Consider the following 26,094-nt stretch of genomic DNA (forward strand, 5'->3'; position numbering starts at 1 on the left):
TGGAAGGGCCTGTTTCCTCCGCCTAGTGATCAGGCCTGGGGTGGGCCCTTTGGGGTGGGGTCTCCACCCCCTAGACCACAGCAGAGGAGCACAGCGCACGCCTTCTCTGTCCCACAGGACATTCCAGGCATTTGGGCCGGGCCTCTCCTGGTAGGAGAGAAGCAAAGAGACATCAGGCCAGGAATCCAGTGGCCACAGGTTCCAGCCTTCCTCGCCCTTCTGCCCCAGCCCCTGCCCTGCACCGTTTCCCCTCATTTCTCCCCTTTCCCGTCACTCTGTCTCTGCTCAGGAGAAAAGGTACTGTCTCTTGCCGGACTCCAGTATGGCTCAGGGTGGACCATCAGCACATGTCTTTATTTAAAATGTTGTATTTGTTTATCATGTATTTTAAAAATGTTTTTATAGTATTGTATTAAAATATCATCTTGAGGACTTCCCTGGTGGTCCAGTGGTTAAGAATCCACCTGCCAGTGAAGGGGACATGGGTTCAGTCCCTGGTGAGGGAAGATTCCATGTGCCACAGAGCAACTAAGCCTGGGTGCCACAGCTCCTGAAGCCCATGCAACCCAGAGCCCGTGCTCTGCATCAAGAGAAGCCACCGCGATGAGAAGCCTGCACACTACAAGGAAGAGTAGCCCCACTCGCCCCAACTAGAGAAAGCCCTTGCACAGCAGTGAAGACTCAGCGCAGCCAAAAACAAAATAAATGCTTAAAAAAATTATATATATATATATATTTTTTTTTTTAAAGATAAATAAAACTATCATATTGATTACTGAGGATTTGGGTGCCACCTGAAACTCTGAGCCCAAGGGGATGCCTTCCTCTTGGCCCTGCTGTGCTCAGGGGCCGCTCTCCATTCACTTCTTCATTCATTCATTCATCTGCCCCACACACAGCTGTTAAGGGCCCCATCTGTGCCGGGGGGCATGCTGGGTACTGAGGAGAGAAAAGGAGCTCACAGGACAGTGTTGGGGAAAGACAGCTGTGAGCCCCAAGACTTGTGGAACAGTGGAGGAGGGGGGTACAAGGCAAAGGGGCCCCAGGGGAAGCAAAATTGTACCAGCTAACACTTGGGGGTCTCTTGTACCAGGCTTTGAGCTAAGGTCTTGCCCTGTGACATTTCAATGGCCCTTTGATATTTACAGATACTTGTAAGTCAAGATGTGGGTCCCGAGCCCTGGTGAAGTTACATGCAGGTAATCTGCAGAAGATCTCACCCTGAGCAGGTGGCGATGGGAGGCCAGGTCCCTGTGGCTCTGAGTTCTCACCTGCTTTGGGTGTTGCAGCCCCTCCCCCCGCATCCCCCCGGGGGTGTCTGGGAAGGCTGCATGAAGGAACTTTGCACTGAGCAGAGAGAGCACATGTGGAAGTTTCTAGGGAGACCGCATAGAAAAGATTGGAGTACTTCTAGAAGAAGGAGCAACACTGGCAAAGCCAGAAAGGCTCAGAATAAAGCTTCACGTCTTGGTGTCCACAATTCTGGGAAGCCAGGCAATCTTGTGAAGAGGCGCTTGTACAGAAAGAGGCCAGGGCCTGCCGCTTCCTCTTTCTGCTTCTCTGTTTCCTAACAACGTCAGCATAAATAGGAAGCCTGAGAGGCTCGCTGACTGCCTCCGGGAGACACCACAGAAGGGCCATCTGTCCCGGCACAAAGAGGTACGTGTGGGCTTCGGGGCAGGCTGAAGGGCGGGGTCGGGAGCAGGGGCGTGTGGCAGTCTGGGATGGGAAGGACAGTGAGAGCCTGGGGGTGTTGAGTGGGCAAGTGTGCCCCAGGGACTTGGGAGGTTAGGGCTTGGCCTTTTGGAAAAATCTGAACCCAGACTCCTGGGCAGCCAGTGGACGAGGAGACAGACAGCAGGGACCAACCAGCCTAGGTGTTGGGGGAAGGGCTTTGGGGGTCCAGTCCTCACTGGTGGATCCGCCTGTCCTGTCAGCGGGGAAGATGCCTGGGACGGTAGAGAGCTCAGGCCTGGGAGTCACACAGCTGTGTTCTGTTGTCTTTACTTTGTCACTAAGGTGTCACTAAAGTTGGTGGCAGTGGTAAGATCCTGTCCTGGGCTTCTGTCTCGTGTCTGGAACAGGGGAGCGCCGATAGTCTCTGACATCCTGGTTTAGAAAAAGTCTGTGCATGCACGCACATGCACACTCATTCGTGTGCGTGCAGACACATGTGTGAATGTCCACGGGGATGCAGAGACACTGCAGGCAGATGATGAAGCCAGGAACCTTGCTGTGCTCAGACCTAGATTGGTGTGGGGTGAGGAGCTCATGTCAGAAGATAAGAGGGGAGCAGGTTCCTTACTTACTTAGAGGCATGTCTTCCGCCCTCCAAGAATGTTTTCTTTATGGTCGTACTCTGCCCTGACCACTGTTGATTAGTTGGGTTTGGGCCCAGCTGTGGATGCCTGCTCCTGAAGTGAGTTGGCTAGGTGGTGGGCATCTGGGGGTGTTTTCGTCCAGGTGTGCACTTGCCCTCTGGATGGGAAGGCAGGTGTTTCTCTGGGTCCCCACTGAGATAAGAGCCTGGGGGGGCTTGCCAGGCAGCCCACAGCAACAAGTTGCAAATGTGCAACGTTTAGCCTTTAGACACCTCGCTGTTACATTTTTGTATAAACGGATTCTAATTTTCTCTGCTTATCATCTTCCTTGCTTTCCAACGGTTTAATAACAAGTAAAATCTGTCCTGCTAATTTTGGGTCACCCTTTTATTCATTCATTAGTTTTATTTATGTTGTGTTATATCCACTAACATCACAGGATACTTCTTGAGTTCTTTAACGAATGCATTTAATATTAAACAAGTGAATCCATGGATCTATGCTTTGCTAAAAATTTAAAAATTGGGAGTACATTAAAGTGATTATTACATACATGTTGCCCTATGGCTTAGTTTTCCACTTAGTATTATATTCTGGACAACATTCTGTAATAAGGTGGAGAGATGTGACTCATTAATTAGCCCTAAGAGAGACACGACATTTCCCAGTTTAGGTGTTACTGAAACAGCGTGATGGGGTCTGGCTGCTTGCCGTTCAAAAGCCAATAAGCAGGCCAGGTTGGTGGAAAGGAAAGTTTGCTTTATTTCAGATGCTGGCAACTGTGGTGGCAGGGCGTTGTGGATGTCTGTCCAAAGGCCAGCTCCCCACACTGGCAACCAGTGAGGCAAGAGCTTTTATAAACAGAAGGTGGGGATGGGGCTACATACAGAAACAGCACAATCAGCTCTGACAGTCATCTTTAAATTGGTCACCGGTGATCTGACCAGTGTCATCGTTATTGTTTTAGATACAGTTGACCTTCAGTTTCAGGGCCCATTTGTTCCCATTTCTTTGAGGCCAGTTCTCAGAATCGTGGCAGCTGATGTCGTGAGTACAGTCTGGTGGTCATGCAGTTAACTTCTCCATCTTGGTGTTTTAGTATCTGCAAGACAGCTCACAGGATATGGCTCAGAATACTATCTATAGCCCTTGAGAAAGCACTAAAGATCCTTGACTCTGCTTAATGATTGCATTATTATTATTACATTATTATTATTTGGTCTCTTTCGACCATTTTCCCTTGCTTCTGTATGTCTCACTTTTCTGATTAAACTTATTCTTTGACTAAAGTTTTCCACAGAAAAAGGCAGGCAGAGGACGCGGTGGGGTGGAGGGTGGGCAAGGACCAGGGGGTCCTGCTCCATTTCACAGGTGCACCACGATTTACCCAATCGATCGTGGTGCACCTAGACACTTGCTTGACACTTGGGTGGCTTCCAGTTTTCCACACCTGAGAAAGTCTTCCTACAGCCCAGATTCCTAGAAGCAGAATTGCTGGGCAACAGACTGCACATTTGAAATAATAATAGATATTGTCAAACCATCCTCAAAGTAGCTGAACTAACACACATCCCATGGCAGTGCATAAAAAGTCTGGTTTCTCCTTAAGAAAACAGTCCATCTTTTAATTGCATCCAGTGTAATGGATGAAAATTATCTGGTTCTCACTTGGATTTTTCCTTTCCCTGGTGATAGGTCAAGTTGTGCGTGTTGAAAGGCCATTGGGATTCAGTTTGTAATGTGCATGGAAATGTCCTTTACATTTCTCAATGGGTTGGTTGTCTTTTATGTATTGAGTATTAATACATTTGGAGCATTTTAGGAGCATTCCATTTATTACGTGTATGAACCATTTATTGACATATGTTGAAAATATGTCTTTCGGATTACTAGTCTATTTTCTCTTTGGTGTGTTTAAAGATACCTTGCATTGTATAAAAATGTATTCATTGCTTTTAAGTCAAATCTGTCATTATTTCGTATTTCGGGCTTTCTGGATTTGGTGTCTTATTCAATCCCTGAGATTAAAGAAATATTTTAGAGCTTTTATCATTTTTAGCTTTGACATTTAAATCTTTAATCCATTTAGAATTTGGAGGTGTGGGTAATAAGTAATCATCTAACTTTTTAAAAAAATGATTAGCTGGTTGTCTCAATATCATTAATTTTGAGTGTGCAAACCATGTGTTCTCTGTGATTTGAAATTCTATTATTACTTCCAATTCCTAAGTAATTCTTTTCCTTAACATTTTCTGTTCCATCTGTCTACTATTATACTCATCGTTTTTCTAACCAATAGAGCAAGTCCCTCATGTTGGATTTGTTATAATCTAGAATCAATTTGTTAAGCCAGTTGAAAATCTTTCTGAAGTCTTACTTTGGATTGTCTTGAATTTACAGATTACTTGGGGTAAGGCTGATCCCCAAATACGGGTCATGTCATAACAACAGCAGGCAGCCTTCTACTTTAAATTAGAAGGTACTGACATTTCTGTTGACTTTAATGTTACTGAAGTTTTCTAGTACATACCCAGAAATGCCAACATTCTTTTCAATTCCTCATTTACCAAGGTTTATTTCTTTGTCTGATCACGAATGGCTTTTGTATTATCAAATATTTAAGGGCATCTGTCGAGATAAGCTTATCTTTTTCTCCTTTTAATCTGTCTGTTGATCTATTTCTATTAATCACAAACAGAGTTGATGCATTCTTCTTTTTAAAGTCTTCATCAGGTTGTCTTATGAAATTGTTTTTGTCTGGAGTGAATTTGTGCCTTTTTTTACCTTTTCCAATTGCTATTTTTATCATTAAATTTCTGCATGAGTTTGAGAATTTTGGTGAGCATGTTTATTTTATTTTGAGCGAGAAGGCATTTGGCTTTTCTCTCCTCTTCCTCCCTCTCCTCGTTCTCCTTTCCCCCTTCCTGTAATCCTCTGGTTCCCATGCTTAATCCTCACTCATAGTGATCTTTAACCCTTACATTTTAAACACATATATTTATATTTAACTTATATTTTCCATCAGCATTTGGGCTTACTCAGAGTATATATACTCCTCCAAAACAAGGCAAGATCCTCATCAAGCTTTGGGTTCATCTCTGCTTTTTACCTCTAACCTCATAGCCAACACTTGTGTTAAAATGATCTCAGTTGTACTTCAATGTTGTTACTGTGTATTTATTTGTTTTTACTTTGAAAAGTGGAGTTGCTCCATCGTGCCGGACTCTTTGCGACTCCATGGACTGTAGCCTACCACGGTCCTCCACCCATGTGATTTTCCAGGCAAGAGTACTGGCGTGGGTTGCCATTTCCTCTCCAGAGGATCTTCCTGACCCAGGGATTGAACCCAGGTCTCCCTCATTGTAGACAGCCGCTTTGCTGTCTGAGCCACCAGGGAAGTCAGTAACAATATTTCTTTACTTAACAGTAAGTCCTATTGGTTTCTTTTTTCAAAATTGATTCTAGTATCAGGTGCTATCTCTCTTTTTTGGAACTTTTATTTTGTGTGTGAAATATATGCTTGAGTAACTCTCTTTAAAAAGATCTGGAAAGCTTTTGGACTGTAGCCTGTCAGGCTCCTCCATCCATGGGATTTTCCAGGCAAGAGTGCTGGAGTGGATTGCCATTTCCTTCTCCAGGGGATCTTCCCAACCCAGGAATCAAACCCAGGTCTCCTGCATTGCAGGCAGACGCTTTACCATGTGAGCCACCAGGGAAGCCCTTTTTGTCCTTACATTTCCAAAATATTATGATTTTTACCCCTTGAACTTCAAAGTAAGCTAGACTTTTTATATTTCTAGGTTCAAACATATTTTGTTCTCAGTATTTTCAAGACATTACTATCTATTTAGCATCCTGTGTTACTTGTTAGAGGACTTTGCAAACCCAATCTTTTTTCACTGAAAATAACTTATTTGTTTACTTCTGGAAGCTTCTAGAATTACCTTTTACTCTTTGATGACCAAAAGTTTATTAGTATGTGACTGAGTATGGTGCTATTAAAAGTGAGTTTTGCTTTTAACTTAGTAGATTATTGCCTGATGTAAAGCCCTGTGAATTTTTCTTCTATTTGCAATTGTATCTCTTTGGTTGCACATGGAAAACCCCCAAATAACAGTAGCATAATACTATATAAGTTTATTTTTCCCCTCACATGAAAGATGTCCAGAGGTAGGCAGACTCAGACTGTATGGTTGGTCCACCATGAGAAGAGCTATCGAGGTTCCTCTTTTTCTGTGATGTATGATTTCTACACTCAAAAGAACCTTCTAATTCAAAATGACTGCTGGAAATCCAGCCAGCGCTGCAAACTGGAGAAAGGAAAAAAAGCAGAAGGGCAAAAATAGATTCCTCCTACCTGAGCCACTTCCTTTAAGCAACTTTTTTTGAAAGACACACCCAATGATTCTACTCACCTCTTCTTGGACAACATTTAGTCACATGACCACACCTAGCAATAGGAGAGTGTAAGAAATAAAATCTTTTATTCTGGCAGCAAGAAACCTACATAAAACCTAACCTTTTGTTACCAAGGGGAAAGGGGACAGCTAGGTAACCGACACCGTCTGCCATACCTGCCCTCCGTTCTCTGTCTTCTGCTTCTAGATGTTGGAACTCTTGAATTTCTTTCCGAGGCTTCAATTTTTCTCTAAGACTTTTCTTTTCCTAGCCTATTTGCTGTCTTCAATATCTACATTTGTAACATGACAGTTCATAGTGTTAATTCTGATTTGGCCCATTATTGAATTACGGTGTGTGTTTGTTTCTTTGTTTTATGGATTTCTTCAACAAAACTTCAATAAAATTTCAATTACCTTCAAATGCTAAGAACTCTGATTATTTGTCCTTTGCATAGCAATCTGTTCTTAAGTGGCCACGATTTCTCAAATCTCTCTGAGCATGCTACTTAAGATGTTTTAACGTTTTGTTTTGTTTTTGCACAGACATCTGTGCATATCTACAGAAGTGTCTGTTGGGTCAGTATATGTCAGGATAGAGATGTAGGACTCCAATAATTGGGAAATACAACACTATGCTACTCATTATTATAACTGGTTAAGAACACAAATTCTAAAGCCAATCTCCTGTGCTACAGTCTCAGCCTTTTCCTTTCTGCTGTATCACCATGGACCTATACCAGTTCCCTCATCTACAAAGTGGAGATTTTAACCTACACATTGATGTGTTAATATCTGTACAGCCTTTTGAACAGTGGCCAGATGATGGTAAGTGTTTTGTAATTGTTAGCCACTAATACGAATTCTCTGCATGTAGGTCTTTTATGCTTGTGTCCTTGGACGCCATCAATTTGTTTGAACTATTTATAGCATAAAGGTAGTCACTTGTTCTCCATATTTTGGCACAAACATTTATTTTTTACTTTGTCCTTTGCTTTGTGGTTCAGTTATTTTTATAAAACACTGAAGTGTTCACTTTTAGGCACTTTTATTTGTCAGCCTTTGTCTTTGATTTCTTCTGGTGCTTTGAAGCTGAAATAGTTCAACGATATCCACTTGTACAGTTTGCAAGTTTCATAGGATTTAACTGCCTATATTTAAATTTTTCATTGATTTGATACATGGGGAATGGTGTAAGGTAGGGATTTAGGCTGATATGTTTTATGTTGTTATTCAATTGTTTCAACACTTTTTATTATTCCATCACTTAATACTGATTTGTGGTTCCTCTTCATCACATAGTACATTCTCTGGTGAAATACAGTTCATCTAATCAGTATGTCCACTGATATGTTGTGTGTGTGCGTGCATGTGTGTGCATGTGTGAAAATCCATTACTTTACTTATCAGATCTTTATAATAAATTTTGCTATTGAGTGGAAACTCATTATTTTATTGACTATAGTTGACTTATAATATTTAATAGGTGTCAAGTGTAAAGCAAAGTGATTTGGTTATACATATATATATCTAAATTTGTTTTACTTTTGATTCTTTCCCATTATAGCTTATTATAAACATAGTTTATTTATAATAGTTTATTACTGAATACAGCTCCCTGTACTGTACAGTTAGTCCTTGTTGTTTATGTATTTTATATATGGTAGCATACATGTCAGTTCAGTTCAGTTCAGTTCAGTTGCTCAGTCGTGTTCGACTCTTTGCGACCCCATGAATCACAGCACACCATCTCTGTCCATCACCATCTCCTGGAGTTCACTCAGACTCATGTCCATCGAGTCCGTGATACCATTCACACATCTCATCCTCTGTTGTCCCCTTCTCCTCCTGCCCCCAATCCCTCCCAGCATCAGAGTCTTTTCCAATGAGTCAACTCTTCACATGAGGTGGCTAAAGTACTGGAGCCTCAGCTTTAGCATCATTCCTTCCAAAGAAATCCCAGGGTTGATCTCCTTCAAAATGGACTGGTTGGATCTCCCTGCAGTCCAAGGGACCCTCAAGAGTCTTCTCCAACACCATATTTCAAAAGCATCAATTCTTCAGTGCTCAGGCTTCTTCACAGTCCAACTCTCACATCCATACATGACCACAGGAAAAACCATAGCCTTGACCAGACAGACTTTAGTCAGGAAAGTAATGTCTCTGCTTTTGAATATACTATCTAGGTTGGTCATAACTTTTCTTCCAAGGAGCAAGCATCCTTTAATTTCATGGCTGCAGTCACCATCTGCAGTGATTTTGGAGCCCCCCCAAAATAAAGTCTGACACTGTTTCTACTGCTTCCCCATCTATTTCCCATGAAGTGATGGGACTGATTGTCTATTTACCCCCTACTCCCAATTTACCCCTCCTCACTTTCCATTTGGTAACCAAAAGTTTATTTACTATTGGTGCTTACTCACTCAGTTATGTCTGACTCTTTGCAATCCTCTGGACTTCCCACCAGGTGCCTCTGTCCATGGAATTTTCCAGGCAAGAATACTGGAGTGGGTTTTCGTTTCCTCCTCCAGGGGATCTTCCCAACCCAGGGATCAAACCGGTGTCTCCCGCGTCTCCTGCATTGCAGACAGATTCTTTCACTGCTGAGCCACTGAGGAAGACCCATTTTTCTATGAGACTTCTGAAGTCTTATTAACTGTCCTCACACATATTTTTTCTCTTGTGAATTCCTGCCAAAAAGAAGGAAAATCTTATTAAGTTTTGATTAGAGTTGTGTTAAACTTATAACTGATTTTCAGAAGAATTAACCTCTTTACATGTGAAGAATTTGCATTTGTGGTAAGACCCAAAGAGAAACTCTGAGTTTTTAGCTGAGTTCCAGGTAGGCAGAGCAAGCTGCACCAGCTCAGGCAGACTCTCCTTTGCCTGCCAAGGCACTGCTCCCCTGCAGGAGCTAAAATACTCTCCCCCAGCCCCAGACAAACCCACTCTTCCTTCCCAGGCATTTCTTGGACTAACCACCCCACAAAGATCATCAAGTTTGATTCTCTCACGATCTCATGTGAGATACGTCGGGTTGGGCCCATTTTACAGGTTTAGAGAGCGAGGTTCAGAGGGCACTGAAAAGTCAGCCCAGGCCGCCAGCACAGGAGGGACAGGGCCTGTGTTGAAAGTCAGTTTGGCTGAGCCTAGAGCCGCACTTTTCCCAGCAACAGAGCTTCTGGTATATGTGTCTGTGCAGCTTGAGTGAAGTTTTCGACAATTTTACAGACAGAAAAGGAGTCATGGTCCTCTCTGTTCTACTTTCCTGGTACTTCCCAGGGGCTGGATAAAATGAAATGAGGAAATCCCCAACCTTCTGCAGAAAAAAAAGGGAACCGGCATTTCAGGGGGTAGTGTGGGAGGAATGAGGTAAATGGAACAACGTGGGGAGAGCACCAGGCTTGTGTATGTGTGTGTGTGCATGCACGCGTGAGCATGTGCGTGTGTGGTGAGGGTGTGTGCACATGCTCACTCCCACAGAAGGATCACACCCCAAAACCCAGTGACTCCCCCAGGTCAGTACCTGGTGGGGGGAAAAATCAAATACCAGGCTTCCCTCTTGAATTTTCTCATTACCAGGGCAGTGTGGCCCAGTGGGAACCCACATCTGCAGAGGCCACTAAGTGCATCTCCTTCACGGTCACATCCCTGGCACTGAGTTGAGGAGCAGGGACTGTCCCAAGGGCCAGGCTGAGGCAGCAGTGGGGCTGCAGCCAGGCAGCAAGGCCGCTCCTGGGTCCGCCCTACCACGTGGGCCAAGTCTCATGGGCTGATGATTCCTTCCGCAGGCCTGGAGGAGGCAGGATCCCAGAGAGAGGAGGATTCCCAAGAGCTGATGACATGGGTCTAGCCCAGCCTCCAGCAGGGGAGGAACACAAGACTCCAGGGCAGTGAGGAGCCCACACTTTGCCCAGACCTGGACCCACCCGAGCGGGCCACCTGTTCTCCAGAGCTGAATCACGAGATGACACTGACCCGGGGGCTGCTCTCCCTGGCTCTGCTGGCGCTCTGCTGGGGACTCAGCACAACAGGGGCTGAAGGTGAGCTGGATCACCCCCACCCTTTCTCACTGCCGGGCCACAGAATCCAGAGCCCCAGACTTCTGTCCTCCCCACCATCTCTTCTCTCCCCTGATTTTCCCTGCAGGCCTCCCTTCCCTCCCCCTACACTCCCGTTCCTTCTTCTCTGGCCTCCTGTAAAGACCCTCTCTGGTTGTGTGGCTTCTCTGTCCACATTTCCCAGTGTGGCATTCCAGACCTCTAACCTCCTGGCTGGCCATTCCAGTCCTTTGTCTGACCTTGTGTTCCCCCCAGACACTCAGCACCTGGAGGTCTTGACCAGTTCCCACCTCTGTACCTTTGCTCCTGGGGACCCTCAGCCAGGGTGTGGGGGGTGTCTCTCCTCTTGCCTCAAGGCCCTGCTGAGATGCCCCCCTCACCCCGGGCTCCTCAGGCCACTGACCACCCTCTCCAAGGGCTCCAAGAGAACTCAGCTCCCCTGATAACCCTGGGAACCACACTCCACTTTCCAAGCATCAGGCCTAGTGGGGCCTGATCCAAGAGCAGGGTGGGGAGGTCCCAGAGTAGGGCCCTTAGGGGTGGGTTTGTGCCTCTGCTCCCAGGCTGCGCCCACCCGGGGGGCCCAGGGGCAAGGCCTGTGTCTGATGCATGTGGCCACCTATAGTGGGAGGGACTCTGTTCCTCCAGGAGCAGGGCAAGGCAGGGGCTCAGGACACATGCTCTGAATCAACTAGAATATTATGTTTTTCCCGACAGGAGGGTCCACAGCGGGCTCCCTTACATCTGCACACTTGCAGAGACAGCTGCCTCTGCCCCTGCCACGGTCCCTGGGGACCTTTGCCTGGGCTCTAGGAGCCTCTAGAGGATTCTGGGAGATTTTTCTGCAGTGCTGTGCACCCAGGAGGTGGTGACAAGGGAGAAGGTGTGACCCTCTTTCTGCTTTCCTCCCTGGCAGGGACTATCCCTCTGGAGACCCTGCGCTGCCACAATGACTACACCAGCCGCATCATCTGCAGGTGGGCAGACACCCAGGATGCCCAGCAACTGGTCAACGTGACCCTCTACCGCAGGCCCAAGGAGTGAGTGAGGCAGGGCCCAGGGTTGGGGGGCAGTGAGGGGTGCTGCTGTGTGGGCAGTGCCAGAGGTTTGGGGCTGGACAGAAGGTAAGGATGGGAAACTCCTGCCCAGGAGCTCCTGACCCATCAGGCAGCCTGCTGGGCCCAGGGGCTTGTGTCTGATGTCCGGTTTGGGGGAAGAACCTCCAATGTTAATATTGTTGATGACGGTGATAATCTCTTATTTTGTCACAACTGAACAAAATCAATCGGCAGAAGTCAATTTTGGTTCATCCTCCTTATGAGGTTGGCAGGACAGGGACATGATGCCCAATTCACAGATGGAGAAACTGAGGCTGCAGAGGTGAGGTCTCTCCCCGTGGCCACACAGTGGGTTCAAGGCCTTAGCAGGACCAGTGTCCTGTGTCCAGCCTGCAAGGCTAAGCACCATGTCTCCCCCAGGCCCTGCTGCCTCTGGAGTGGGGGCTTCTCTTCTCGCCTCACCTAGTCTCCAGGGCATAGCCCATTTGGGAGGGTACTCCCACCATTCTGGGATCCAGTGATAGTCTAACTCACCATAATGGAAGTAATTAAACAGCAGGCATCACACAGGGTCTGGGGAGACCCCTGACGACCTCCCCTTGGAAGAAGGGCTTTCGCTCCACAGCATCATTGCCCCTACACTCTCTCCCCTGCTCTCCCCAGAGCCTCCATCCTCCTTGTCCACTGCCCCCATCCCCATCCTCAGCTGTGGCCTGCCTCCTCCTGCACTGGGACACCAGAAGAGAAGCTTCCCAGCACCTCCCCCTGCCGTGGCCTTCCACCTCCCTGGATATTCCCTGCAGTGATGGCCTGTCCCAGGCCTGTCTGAGGCCAGAGCCGGGGTCCCAGTTGGTCTTGCTGCTCAAGGACATCACTGCCATCCCAGTCTCCACTGTCCCCACGCTGTGGAGGGACACTGTCCCGGATCCACTTACAGATGCCAACCAGACTGCAGCTCAGGGCCTCGCGAGCCCAGTCTCCTAGCCCGGCTGTCCACTCTCTGCTTCCCTCTGAGGGAACCTCCTGTAAAGAGTGGTCTGGAGCCCTGTTTCCAGTGCCTCTCAGGTGCTTCCTCCAGAGCCCACTCTCCCAGGACTCTGCTGCCCCCAGCAGGCCATTTAACCTGCTCCTGCTGGAGTCAGTGATGACCATGTGGTGAAAATCAGTGGTTAGTCCTGGCCTTCTCCCCACACACCCGCAGGCAGCACCTGACAAGGACCTAAGCACAAGGCACCATGGCACCTCCCTCCCTGACCCTGGCCAGCACCCGGGCCCTTCCCCACGTCCCCCTGGCCTGCCCTTTTCTGTCTCCTAGTCTGTTCCCTACTCTGAAGGGGACGAGGTCCCAGGGCTCTTGGACCTCCCTTTTCTTGCATCTGGATCCAGTGGCAGAGATCCAGCCCCAGACTATGGTTCTGACCCAGACATGCTCTCTCCAGCCTGGACCTTTCCCCAAGTTCCAGAACCACAGGTGCACTTGCCTGTCCACATTGTCCCTTATAGTCTTTAACTTCAAGTGTCCTAAACAAGTTCCTGCTCTGCCTCCCAAAGACAGCCCCTTTGCTAGATTCCCATCTCAGCTCACCAAAGGGGAGCTTCCAGGGGCTCAAGCCAGACAAATGGGGGCAGTCTTTTATTTTTTGCATTCCAGTCTCCTTTCCCTCCTTTCCTTCTTCACCGCAACGTCCAATCCATCAGCAAATGTGATCTACTTCATCTTCAAATAGAAAGTGAATCTGGCTAACACCTGATTCAGACCACTTCTTATCACTGAGATAGTCCAGAAGCCTCCTAACTTGTCCCTCTGCTTCCAGTATTGCCGCCCCCAACCCCCAGCAACCCAAGTCAATCTATCCACAGCTCAGCAGCCACAGAAATCCTTTCAAAATGTGTGTCAAAACAGCACTCCTTTGCTCATAACTCTCAATTTTCCTCACTTCCAGTGAATTCAAAATTCCTTACGTTCCTTTTAAGCACTGACCTTCTGTAACCTCACTCTGCTAGGCTCCTGGACCTCCCACCCTCACATCTCTACTCTGCATGCACTGTTAATTGCCTAGTCACACAACATCCCAAACCTATGCCTACCCCAGGACCTTTGCACTTGCTGTTCCTTTTCCTTGAAATCCTCTTTCCCCAGATTTGGCATGGTTCCCTCCCTGATCTTCAAGTTTCTGCTCAGATGTCACCTTCTCCAAGAGGTCTTCCCTGCCTCTTTTACTTCAAATTGTATCCCCAGGCCAGCCCTTCTGACCTGCTCACACCCCTTTCCTTCCTGACTTGTCTATGTACGCTTTTCTCCATTTGACATGTGACATCATTCTTTCATTGCTTTGTGTATGTCTGCCTCTATTAGGACGTCTGCACTGTAGACAGGGATTTGCATGTGTTTTGTTTCCTGCCAGGCTCCCTGGTACTAAACAAAGCCTTACACGTAGGAACCACCCGTTAATATTTGTGAGTGAGTGATTCTTCTCTCTCGGCTAACCTTATCCTCTCCTGGCAGGGACCATCCACAGCGAGTGTCCTGCAATCTTAGTGACGACAAGCCCTGGTTAAACAGCCCTTGTCCTGGCTGTGTACCCAGAAAATGTGTTATTCCTTACCGAAACTTTGTCCTTGCCGACTATGACTACTTCTCATTCCAACCGGACCAGCCTCTGGTCACTGAGCTCACCGTTAATCTGAGTCAGCATGGTAAGGCCTGGGGTCCCTGGCCAAGCGTAGTCCCCTGTGAGGACAGAGAACCCTGGAGTGTCCACAAGTGCCTGGCCTACTTGGGGAGGCAGATGTGGAAACATCTAATCCTCCAGGGTTGTAAGGACCATACAAAGGGTGTGGTGGGCCAGGAAAAGGAACAAGGGATTCTGCCTTGGGGAGAGGACCCAAGAAGTTTCCAGAGAAGGATACACATCTGCTGGGTACTGAGAGGTGCAGGATGACCCTGGGCAGAGGAACTAGTTAAGTGTGGCCTGAAGAGGGAGTTACAGGAGTCACAGTGCCCTCTGCTGGTGGCCACGCAGGCCACCTCATGGACCGTGGGGACAGAAGGAAGCTAGCTCCCTCTGGAGTTTAATTTGAGCACCTTTTATGGAGTTTATGTTCTGAGGCCTAGGAATCTGCACAGCTTCATTCATTTTCACGCTGAATCCCCACGATTTAGCAGAAGGCAGTCTGAGGTCCATGGAGAAGAGGGGTCTGTCCAAGGTCACTCAGCCAGTGGGAGCAGTGCCTGGCCTGGGACCCAGGCCTATCCACACATGGGCCACAGAGGACCTTCACCTCCCGCACAGTCATCCAGCCCCTTAGGGACCCTTTCCTTCCTGTCCCTCCAGTGCAGCCCCCCACACCCAAGGACCTCAGCGTCACGACTACCGGGGAGAGTCTCCTGCTGTCCTGGAGGATAGCCCATGAGGGTTTCCAGAGCCACTGGCTATCCAGCCTGGAGTTTGAGGTGGCCTACAAGCGACTTCAGGACTCCTGGGAGGTAGGGAGCCCACCAACTGTGCCCCAAACCCACAGGTACGCGGCCTAGCCGGCCCTGCTCAAACAGCCCCTCTCCCCTCCAGGATGCCCACACCATCCACTCCACGTCCCCCCAGGCCATCTTGGAGCTAAAGTACCTCCTGCCCAGCAGCACCTACGTGGCCCGAGTGTGCACCAGGCTGGCCCCAGGCTCGGGGCTCTCAGGACGACCCAGCCAGTGGAGCCAGGAGGTTTCCTGGAACTCCCAGCCAGGTGACAGAGTTGGGACAATGCTCCCTTTGGAGAGGGGAGCTCATTACAGCTCCAGGACAGGAGTCCACTGTCCACACAAGAGGATCCTCGGGTGCTCTGTGTTCAGCGTGGCTTCCTTGGACCCACCCCATCCCTACTGTGACTCTGCAGAGGCAGAGGCTGCATCTGACTCACCCCCAGGCCCCAGTTTGCTGTCCACGTTCTGTGGAGGAATAATTACAATTTAATCACAATGGCATATGGGCAGCTGTGTTTTCATGAGGGCTGCACGACATGTGGACACACCAACACGACGGTGTTATTTAATAAATCCCCAAACCCCGAGGCTGAGAGGTCCTCCCCACTTTGCACAGGGGTGTGAAGTTTCACAGAATTCACCCTCTGACCTGAGGTCACACGGCTGGCAGGTCAGGCTGAGTTTAACCCCTGATGTTTTTAGCCCCACAATCTCTCTGTGACGAGTCTCATGCTGAGCCCACTGAAGGCTAGGAATGAACGAATGAGGACTGAAGGAGGGTTTGTTCTCCCTCCCAGGGGATAAGGCCCAGCCTCAGAACCTCCAGTGCTTCTTTGACGGGGCCGCCCTGCTTACTTGCACCTGGGAAGTGAGGTCCGAGGTAACCCGCTCTGTCTCCTTCACCCTCTTCTACAAGACCGGCCCTGATGCACGGTGAGTGTTCCCTGCCTCTGTCCCCTCCCCTCCTCTAAGCCTCACCCTCTCCAGGCCTCCTCCTGCCCCTGGAGCCCACCAGAAGCCCTGCGGTCTCACCCCTCACATAGCCCTGCCTCCCCCTGCCCTGACCTCTGCCGTGATCCTCAGGGAGGAAGAATGTTCTCCTGTGCAGAAGGAGACTGGCAGTCCCTACATCCGGCACCGATGCCAGATTCCTGTGCCTGACCCCAGGAACTACAGCCAGTACATCGTCTCTGTTCGACCAAAGATGGAAGAGAAACTTATAAAGAGCTCAGACAACAGTGAGTTTGCCCCTAGCCTTCTGTGTGGAGCATCTCCCAACAGCACTGTTCCGTTCCTCATGGTCCAGACTTCATGTGTGTCAATTTCAATGAAATACCCCAGGGAGCCAGATGGAACAAAAATGATTCCAGTCTATCCTGGAAGTTCTCAAGAAGCAATAATGCAACAATGACAAATAACATGAAGGAAGATGCAACTGATATTCCTCAAGAATATCAGTATTAAAACACCTTTGATCTCAGTCTTTTAGCTCTATCTGCCCTGGTGGCTCAGATGGTAAAGAATCTGCCTGCAAAGCAGGAAACCCCGGTTCAGTCCCTGTGTTGGGAAGATGCTCCGGAGAATGGAATGGCTACTAACTCCAGTGTTCTTGCCAGGAGAATTCCATGGACAGAGAAGCCTGGTGGGCTATAGTCCATGGGGTCACAAAGAGTCAGACACGACTGAGCTACTAACACTTTCACTTTATTTTCCCCTCCAACTCCTCAGTTGCTCAAAAGTTCCTACTTCTGCCCATGACCTCCTGGTCTTCCCACCGATTTTTCCTTTTCTTTCCCAGATTGGATTTTTCTTTTTTAAGTTTCCAAAGTCCTCCCCAGATTGATATTTTCAGAGTTAATAATAATTCATCTGTGATTTCATCTGTGATTTACTTCTTATGTTGGGTACTGATGCTGCTAAGTCACTTCAGTCATGTCCAACTCTGTGCGACCTCATAGACGGCAGCCTGCCAGGCTCCCCCGTCCCTAGGATTCTCTAGGCAAGAACACTGGAGTGGGTTGCCATTTCCTTCTCCAATGCATGAAAGTGAAAGGTGAAAGTGAAGTCACTCAGTCGTGTCCAACCCTCAGCGACCCCATGGACTGCAGCCTTCCAGGCTCCTCCGTCCCTGGGATTTTCCAGGCAAGAGTACTGGAGTGGGCTGCCATACCAGGGGGTATGCAAATGGACTGTGGTTCCTTGCAGGCTAAGCTCCCCAGTTCCTGTTACATAGCGAGGACCTCATGCAGAGGAAACTCCTGCATTGTTTCTCAATAATCAAGTTCTTCTTCCCAATCTCTAGTGTGTGTCAGGGACAGCAGCTGATTTGTCTTAGTTACCTGGGTTTAAATCTGCTACTTATTGTTTGGGATCTTCCATGCAATCTTTGTCTCTACCACTTGATAGCTGCCTGTCCTTGGAAAGTTACCTAATCATTGTGGGGCTCAATTGTCTGAAAAGTGGACAGATTCAGAGTACTTACTACATCCAGTTGTTATAACTGAGTGAAATTATTCATATAAATTTAGCATGTATAATAATGCTTAGAACAGTGTCAATACTCTAGGTTAGAATACATAAACAGTACATTTATTTCTATTTAAATACTAGGGGTAACCCATACTTTTGGTCACCTCACCACAAAACAAGTGTATGTTAACATCTCCCAAGAGAAGGGCATTTCAGGTCAAAATAGATGACATGGTGAAACCGGGGTGCAAAGACCCTAAGATGGGTGGGATCTGGGGTCCTGGGTTAATGGAGAGAGCACCTATGATGAGCACGGAACACAAGAAATGTTCCACTGGAGGAATATTAGAAACAATAGGCCTTAAAAGTTTTCCTCCCTCCAGTCCAGATGGCTCCCCCAACCCTCAACGTGACCAAGGGCAGAGATGGCTACATCCTGCACTGGAAAGAAGAAAAAATGAGCTACTCACACATAGCTTGCATCTTCCAGGTCCAGTACAAGAAAGAAGGAGCCTCATGGGAGGTGAGAGCCTGTGCCCAGGGAGGGGCCTGGAGGGGAGGAAAGGGCAGTGAGACAACACTTGGGAAAATGTCACCTGCCGGATGCCTGGCTCCCAGCACATGACCAGCCTCACAGAGCCACTGGGACTTGGCGGTCACTCCAATGAGCAGTCTCATTGTCTCTTCCTTTGGTGAAGGAACTGAGACTCACAGAGATGATGTGAACTTGGCCAAAATGTACACATGACCCTGAGTTGCAAAGGGGGCATAGACATCAGGAGGGGGAGAGCTGAGAGGCAGCTGGAGGATGGGTTTTCAAAAGTCACAATAAGGGGACACTTCTTCATAAGAATCTCATCCAGGATGCAAATGTGCAGTTGCTAAGAGCAGAGCAGCTCCTGGGGAGGCCAGCAGGGCCTCAGCCCAGGGCTCAGTATCTTGCCCCGGCCCTCAGGCAGCCACTGGGGCCTGTGGACAGAACCTGGGACTCCACAGAGGGCAGACCAGAAACCTCAGAGCCAGCCCCAGAATTTTCGGCTAGAAATGGGGAAACTGAAGCCAGGAGGAAGTGGGTTAGTGGTGGAGCTGGGAGTGGTCCTTGGGCTCCTGAACATCTGTTTTATGGTCCAGGTTTCGGTCACCCTGCACCACACTCCAAGGGAGACCATATCTGGGGTTCAGGCTGCCCCAAGGTGAGCTGGGAGGGTGAGCGGGGCATGATGGCTCCTCAGGGTTTCTGCACCCCGATGTTGTCATGTGTGCCAGGAGTTCAGTACAAGAGGTGCTCCCTGGTCCTGTCCCTCTGGAGTGCAGTCCTCCGTGGTGAGAGTGATGCTGCTCAGATCTGCGGATGTGACTGCAAGCTGGAAACTGATGGGTAGCAGGAAGGTTGGGGTGCTGAGGTGGGAGGGTTTCGTAGCTGTGCCCACGCACCCCAGACCTCAAGACTCCTGCTCACACACCTGCCCCTGCAGGACACCAAGACAGAGGACTTCCAGAATGCCCACACCATGTCACTGCCGCCTCTGGAGCCAGCCAGCCGGTACCAGGCCAGAGTGAGAGTAAAACCCGACCCGGGGAACTACAATGGGATCTGGAGCGAGTGGAGTGAGGCAAGGTCTTGGGACACCGACTGGGGTAGGTCTGCCACGCCCTGCCTCACCCCTCCTGGCACAGCCCTGCTGGGCAGAGGACAGGGAGGATATGAACACAGAGATGTAACCCCACCCCAGAATAGCATCCTTCCCTCCCAGGCATCATTAGGGATTAGAAAATTATACCTCCTGGTGTGCAATGCAGACTGCAGGCAAGGTCTCCAGAGGACAGAGGAGAGAGCATGTCTCACCAACAGGTCTCCCTGAGACTGAACCTTAGCCTTCTGTTAATATGGCCCAGGCTTCTATTGGCTTCCCAGGTGGAGCAAGGGTAAAGAATTCGCCTCGCCTGCCAATGCAGGAGACACAAGAGATATGGGTTTGATCCCTAGGTCAGGAAGATCTCTTGGAATAGGAAATAACAATTTGCTCCAGTATTCTTGCCTAGGAAATTCCATGGACAGAGGAGCCTGACAGGCTATAGTCAATGGGTTCACACAGAGTCAGACATGACTGAGAGCACACACACACACACACACACACACACACACACACACAGAGGCATGCTTTCATTAGCCTTTGTGGAAGCTACTACCCAGGGACCACTCAGCCTGAGGAACTACAGACTGGGGCCTGAGATTGGAAAGCTTTGGTCTGATTTCTCAATCTCCTACTTTTGTTAATTTCATTTATCTATCACCATGGTGGCCACCAGGAGACAAGTATAGGACAAGGTCCAGGAGGTGGCTGCAGAAAGAGGACAAAGTGTTTGCAACAAGGTCCCCAGTCCCAGCCAACTGTCAGGGAAAGAGCCCCAGAGAGAGGACCTCAACCAAGCAGAAAGGAGAACTGGGCCACAGGACCTAAGGGAAAGAGATCAAGGGAGTTCTGGAGGGGCCCAGCCAGTAAGGGGCTTAAGCCCAAGTGGACAGTTGAGAGAGTCTTTGATGGGACTTTGCATTTTATGGTTCCTCCACCATCACCCCTTGCTCCATCTCTGCCTCCTGTTGTCCGTGTTCTTGATGACCACCTTATATGCCACCTCCTTTGGGAAGTCCCTTGTGATTGCCTTTGGCCACAGTTGCTGCCCTCCCATAGCAACTCCTGCTACTGGCCAGGATCTAACCCTCTGTGTCCTCCCACCGAGCCAACATTGTGGGTGGCTCAGACAAAGGCCCCCTTCTTCTTAGTCAGTTTCTGGCCTCCTCTCCTCTGCACCCCAAGGAAGCAGCTACACCCCATCTTCTGAGTCTCTAGCCCTTTCCCTCCCTGGATGCTAATGATCCTTTTTCCTTCCTGGCTTCCTGAAGTGCTGCCCATGTGGGTCCTAGCCCTCATCCTTGTCATCAGCACCTTAATCCTGCTTCCAATTCTGCACTTCTGTGGCGTCTACGGGTACAGGTAAGGGTACTCCAAGAGGAGGGAGAGTGTTATCCAGGGCCCCAGAGGATGCCAGGGCCACTCTCTGTCACTGCTTTGTCACCTGCTCCCAATGGGGTCTTGGACAAATCTGAGCTCTCCCTGGGCTTCAATTCCACCTCTGTACATGAGCACAGGCAGCTGCCCTGAGGTCTTGGGCAGCAGTCACCTCTTTGCTGTCTTTCCAGGCTGAACCGGAAATGGGAGGAGAAAATCCCCAACCCCAGCAAGAGCCACCTGTTCCAGGTAGGAGCTGGCCGTGAGGGCAGCGGAGGTGTGGGGCTCGCGTGCTCCTGCGCCCATGTCCCCATGCCCGCGTCCTGCTCCCCTTCCTGTGGGCTTTGAGTGGGGCTAGGGGTGCAGGTGGCTAGAGAAGGGTCTGGGAAGCTCCAAGAGCCAGGCCATCCCGCAAGCCCAGCGCTGAGACCCCCTGGTCTCCCCTGGCGCTCAGGGTGCCCTGCCGGTGGGGACTCACCCAGGATAGGAGGGAGGGTTGGCATGGGGGGCTGGTCCCTGGGAGGCTCCAGGAGAGGCGTAGTCACATCGAGGGCAGGTGGATGGTGGAAGGCAGAGTAGTTTTCCAAGGACAGAACGGCAGAGCTGAGTGCTAAGGGGTGCAGGGTGGTGGCAGGTGGGAGAGGCCACGGCAGGAAGAAGGCATGTGGTGGGTGGAGATGAGGCTCCTTCGAGAAGGGAATTGAGTGGGGAGGGCGGTGAGTCTGGGGCACATCGCAGGAGGCTGAGAGGACCCTGGGGAACAGGAACCCTTTGGTCAAGTACACGGGGCCAGAGCTGCCTTGGGAGGGTCTCACGGCAGTGCAGAGGGGGCTGGGGTGAGCATGGAGCAGGGACAGTCCAGATAGAGTCCTCAGAAGACCCAGGACCCCGGCGAGGTCCCAGCCCCTCTCTGGCCTCGTCTCCCTAGTGTCAGGAGGCCGTCCTGCTGGTACTGAGAATCTGCCTCTTCTGGGGGCTCCTGAATCTGTACCATCCTCAAGGCCTTCCTTCCATCTGCACCTTCTGGAGCACCTTGACTCCCAAAGATACAAATGCCCTTTCTCTTCCCAGAACGGGAGTGCTGGACTCCGGCTGCCAGACAGCGTGGCCACCCTGGGCGGTGGAAGCTGCCCACAGAAGGGGCCGTGGGGCAGCAGCTGCCCTCAGCTCCTGGAGGGGTGAGTGTCGTGCAGGGGATCCCTGGGTGGTGGGAGGGTGGCCCCCTCTTGCACACCAGAGGTTTGGAGGAGGTGGCCTGGGTCTGGGCCTCAGTTTGAAGACATCCATGGAGGCTAGTGGCGCTAAAGCAGGAGGCATCCCAGGTTAGCGAGGGTCAGACCTCAGACTTGACTGGAGGCAGGAGACTGGAGCAGATGACCCCCCTTCACCCTGCTGCCCAGGGAGACCACACTGCCTTGGCTCCACTGGGTGGCAGAGGGTCTGTGAACCTTCATGGCCTCAGCATCAGAGCCACCAGCTTGCCACTAACCCTCATGTGAGAGATGACTGAACCCAGGCTGGACACTGACCTGGGGCCTGAAGCTGGGTGATAGCAAGGAGCGGAGGGTGGGAGGGGTCCTTGACCTTGAATGAGAGCATGGAAGCTGGAGGGCCAGATCCATGGGGAGGCTGAGGAGCATCTGATTTCCTGCTCTGGGCCTGCTCCCCAACACTGCCCTGCTCTGAGTTTTCTGTGGGTGTGGCCAGGCCTCTCGTCCCACTACCCCCTCTGCCATGAGCTGAGACGTCTGTCCAAGGAGGTCCCAGCATCTCACCCCTGTTCTTCCCACAGGGTGTTCCCTGTAGACTGCAGGCACAGCGAGGTGTCACCTCTCACCACAGAGGACCCTAAAGATGCCTGTGACTCATCATCAGAGCCTGACATGACTCTGATCGCCTCGGACCTTCCCACGGAGCAGACCCCCAACCCCCCGACAGAGCTGACTGCCCCCTCAAGCAGGCCTGAGAGCCAGGCTTCCGGCTTTGACTTCAACGGTCCCTATCTGGGGCCGCCCCACAGCCGCTCCCTGTCTGACCTCATGGGCCAGCAGGTGCCCCCACAGACAGGCATGAGCAGGAAGCCACAGTCCTCGGGGTCCCTGGAGTACCTGTGTCTGCCCGCAGGGGGGCAGGTGCAGCTGGTCCCGCTGGCCCAGGTGAAGGGGCAGGGCAAGGCTGGGGATGGGGATACAAAGTCCAGCCCAGGGGCCCAGAGGAGCCATTCCCTGGAGTCAGGGGTGGGCCTTGCCCCTCCAGAGCCTGGGCTGATGGAGGATGGTCAAGACCAGAAGGATAGGGCCCCCACAGTTCTGCCCACTGGCTGGCCTGAGGATGGTACCATAGCCTCTGGTTATGTCCCCACTCCAGATCTGATATTCACCCCACCCACTGAGGCCCCATCTCCCTCCCAGGCTGCCCCTCCGAACCTCCCCTCAGACCAGAACCCCACTTTCCATCCTGGACTGGCTAATGGGCCCCCTGTAGCCTCAGCTCCCCGGAAACCAGAGTTCGAGGGCTATGTGGAGCTCCCTCCAGCCACAGGCCAGTTTCCCCAGTCCCCTCTAGCCAGCCCTGCCCCTCCTAGAGTCAGCAGCCCTGTCCTGAGCCCAGGCCTGCACCGGGCAGATGTGCCCCCCACCTCCCCTACCCCTGAGGGTCTCCTTGTCCTGCAGCAGGTGGGTGACTACTGCTTCCTTCCTGGCCCTCTCTCCCCCCAGAGTAAGCCCACTTCCCCAGGACCATGTCCTGAGATCAGGGACCTCAACCAGGTGGTCCAGGCTAAGAAGCCTCCAGCTCAGGCCTTTCCCCAGGTGCCAGCCATTCAGCTCTTCAAAGCCCTGAAACAGCAGGACTACTTGTCACTGCCCCCTTGGGACATCAGCAGGCCTGGGCAGGTGTGCTGAGTCTCTGTAGACCTGGAGGGAGGGGAACAGAGGAAAGGGCCTGCGTTTCCTCCTGCCCTGCCTGGCGCTCCTGCCACCCCTGCTCCCTTCCCTGGTCCTTTCTGCAAAGCCATGGAGAAGCTTCCATGTTGTAACAGATGGAGACCAGAAAAATAAGTTAACCATCTACCTCCTTCCTTGACCTTCAGCAAGGTCAAGCTTCTCTCCCTCCCTTCCTCTCTGCCACACACACACATACACACACACACACACACTGTTCTTTGAAATTAACTTATTTTAAGTTCTGAATTATTGGAACTTTATATATATATATACACCAGAGAAGGAAATGGCAACCCACTCCAGTACTCTTGCCTAGAGAATCCTGTGGACAGAGGAGCCTGGTGGACTGCTGTCCATAGGGTCGTACAGAGTCGGACACGACTGAAGCGACTTAGCATGCCTGCATGCATTGGAGAAGGGAATGGCAACCCACTCCAGTATTCTTGCCTGGAGAATCCCAGGGACGGAGGAGCCTGGTGGGCTGCCGTCTGCGGGGTCGCACAGAATCAGACGACACGACTGAAGCAACTTAGCAGCAGCATATATACACACACTCATTTCATTTGTCTCCTTTTCCTTTTTACTAAGTTTCCCTGCTTTTGCTATTGTCTTCTTTCTCTTTCCACTGATTTATCACTAGAATTAGTTTGCGGTCTGGGCTAAGCCCATTCTGAAGTTCATCCTGTCTCCATCAGAGCCTTTTCTGATGCTGACACGTCTGGTTTCGTGGAGGATTTCTGTCTGTCCCTGGCAGGCGTGAATGTGCACAAGAGTCCAGCCTGGAGGCAGGAGGCTGGAGGCAGTGTGGAGGCTTGGGGGTTTCAGACTTGGAAGAGCAGCCCTGGACACAGCAAGCATCTGTCACCCCAGGTGTGGTAGCAAAGCACCAGCCTCAACTGTCTCTCCAAGAATTGTCACTTCCCATGGACTTGGCATGGGAAGCACTGTCCTGAACTCATGGGAAACACTGCTAGTCTCTTCGAGGTGACTGGGGAGCTTCGGGGGACCCCCTAGTCCCTGCATTTAAGCAGTGGGCAGTGCAGGTTGCTGGTTGAAGTGATCTCCTTCCTATACTTAGGCTAGTGGGGCTGGGGAAAGTTTGAGAGGGGAGCAGAGTTCAAAAACCAGGTAGAAAATTCAGAAAGAATTGCTCAACAAGGGGAAAAGGAAAACGACCCAAGGGCATGGACGCTTGAGCTTATAGCCCAGATCTCCCGGCTGCCCTCCCTCCAGAAAGATCTTACCACTCCCACCCCACCAGCCACCTACAAGAGGCTTTTGGTCTGTGATTGGCCTACATTGAGGATCATGGTTCTTTTAAATCTTTGCCTTTCTAATATGCAAAAGATAGCATTAAATTGTTTCAATTTGCATTATTTCGAAACTGTCATGTTTGCACATATTTTCCTATGTCTTGGACATTTGTAATCCGCCCCCCGCCCCCCCGAGCTAAACTCATTAAGATCTCATTGCGTCAGATGTCCACTTTTTTCTAAGTAAACTTTACAAAGTATTTAGCTCTGGCTGGCCTTTCACAGATGGTGCAAATTTATTTTTCCAGTTTGTGGTTTGCCTTTTAATTCTGTTCATCACGCTTTTGAGTGTATTCAATGCAGGCTTGTCTGGGTGGTCTAATGAATCTATGGGTGAACTCCATGGCTTCCCTTTTGGTGTCAGATTTGACAAAGGCCTTCCCCATTGAAAGCTGCATTTGTCCAAAGTCATATTTTTTTCTGGTTCTTTTTGTGTTTGAAAATTGTATGCATGGAATTCGTTTGGAATGTATGCATTTAAGATGGAGAGCCAGCTTAGACAAGTAGCCCAGATGTTCTGGAATCCTTGGTGGAATCACCCATTCTTCATCCGTGTATCTGATATAGAAAATCTGTGTATACACTTGGTCAGTTTCTAGACTTCCCTTTTTATTACATGGTCTTCTCCATGGACCCCACTGCCCTGACTGTTCTAGCTTTATCATATGTTTTAGTAAATGGCAGAGCAAATGTTCTTGTTTCTTTCATCCACAAAAATCCCTGTTGATTATGGCATTGTTTGTAGCTGAAGAAAATGATAAACAGTTGAAATCTTCACCCATAGTGAAACTAATCACAACATTTGAGTGCATTCTAAGGTGGAATCCAGTGTGCAAAATGAATGAAGTGGACCTATGCGTATTAGAGAGAAGTCCAAGATGTGAATTCCAAAATGTTTGGGAAAAAATTGTGATAAAATATTTTTATTACAAAACATTAATGTGTATATAAGTGTTTAGGTGGATGGGCAGGGGTGCCGTTTGAAAGTATACCCTAAGGAGGATGGATTCTGTTCAACAGAAGGGCCTTCTGTCTACCACAGTG

The 26,094-nt window shown here is 49.9% G+C and overlaps 1 protein-coding gene across 5 annotated transcripts; it reads left to right on the forward strand.

Moving 5' to 3' along the window:
- Window positions 1–1,612: 1,612 nt before the first annotated feature.
- On the forward strand, window positions 1,613–25,260 carry CSF2RB (colony stimulating factor 2 receptor subunit beta). Of its 5 annotated transcripts, none has more exons than XM_042247243.1 (15): window positions 1,613–3,368; window positions 7,417–7,546; window positions 10,510–10,761; window positions 11,696–11,819; window positions 14,344–14,534; window positions 15,173–15,324; window positions 15,407–15,575; window positions 16,110–16,245; window positions 16,396–16,550; window positions 18,165–18,304; window positions 19,257–19,419; window positions 20,687–20,777; window positions 20,984–21,041; window positions 21,864–21,970; window positions 22,585–25,260. In XM_042247243.1, exons 3-15 carry the CDS (start codon window positions 10,686–10,688, stop codon window positions 23,693–23,695), a joined length of 2,673 nt encoding a protein of 890 aa, XP_042103177.1. In that variant the 5' UTR covers window positions 1,613–3,368; window positions 7,417–7,546; window positions 10,510–10,685; the 3' UTR covers window positions 23,696–25,260. The 5 variants fall into 5 exon arrangements, with proteins under 5 accessions (XP_042103177.1, XP_042103176.1, XP_042103179.1 ...); XM_042247242.1 differs by having other exon boundaries at window positions 1,613–1,659; XM_042247245.1 differs by lacking the exon at window positions 7,417–7,546.
- The last annotated feature ends 834 nt before the right edge of the window (window positions 25,261–26,094 follow it).

Source organism: Ovis aries, chromosome 3, assembly GCF_016772045.2.
Source record: "Ovis aries strain OAR_USU_Benz2616 breed Rambouillet chromosome 3, ARS-UI_Ramb_v3.0, whole genome shotgun sequence".
In the NCBI taxonomy this organism is placed as follows: domain Eukaryota; kingdom Metazoa; phylum Chordata; class Mammalia; order Artiodactyla; family Bovidae; genus Ovis; species Ovis aries.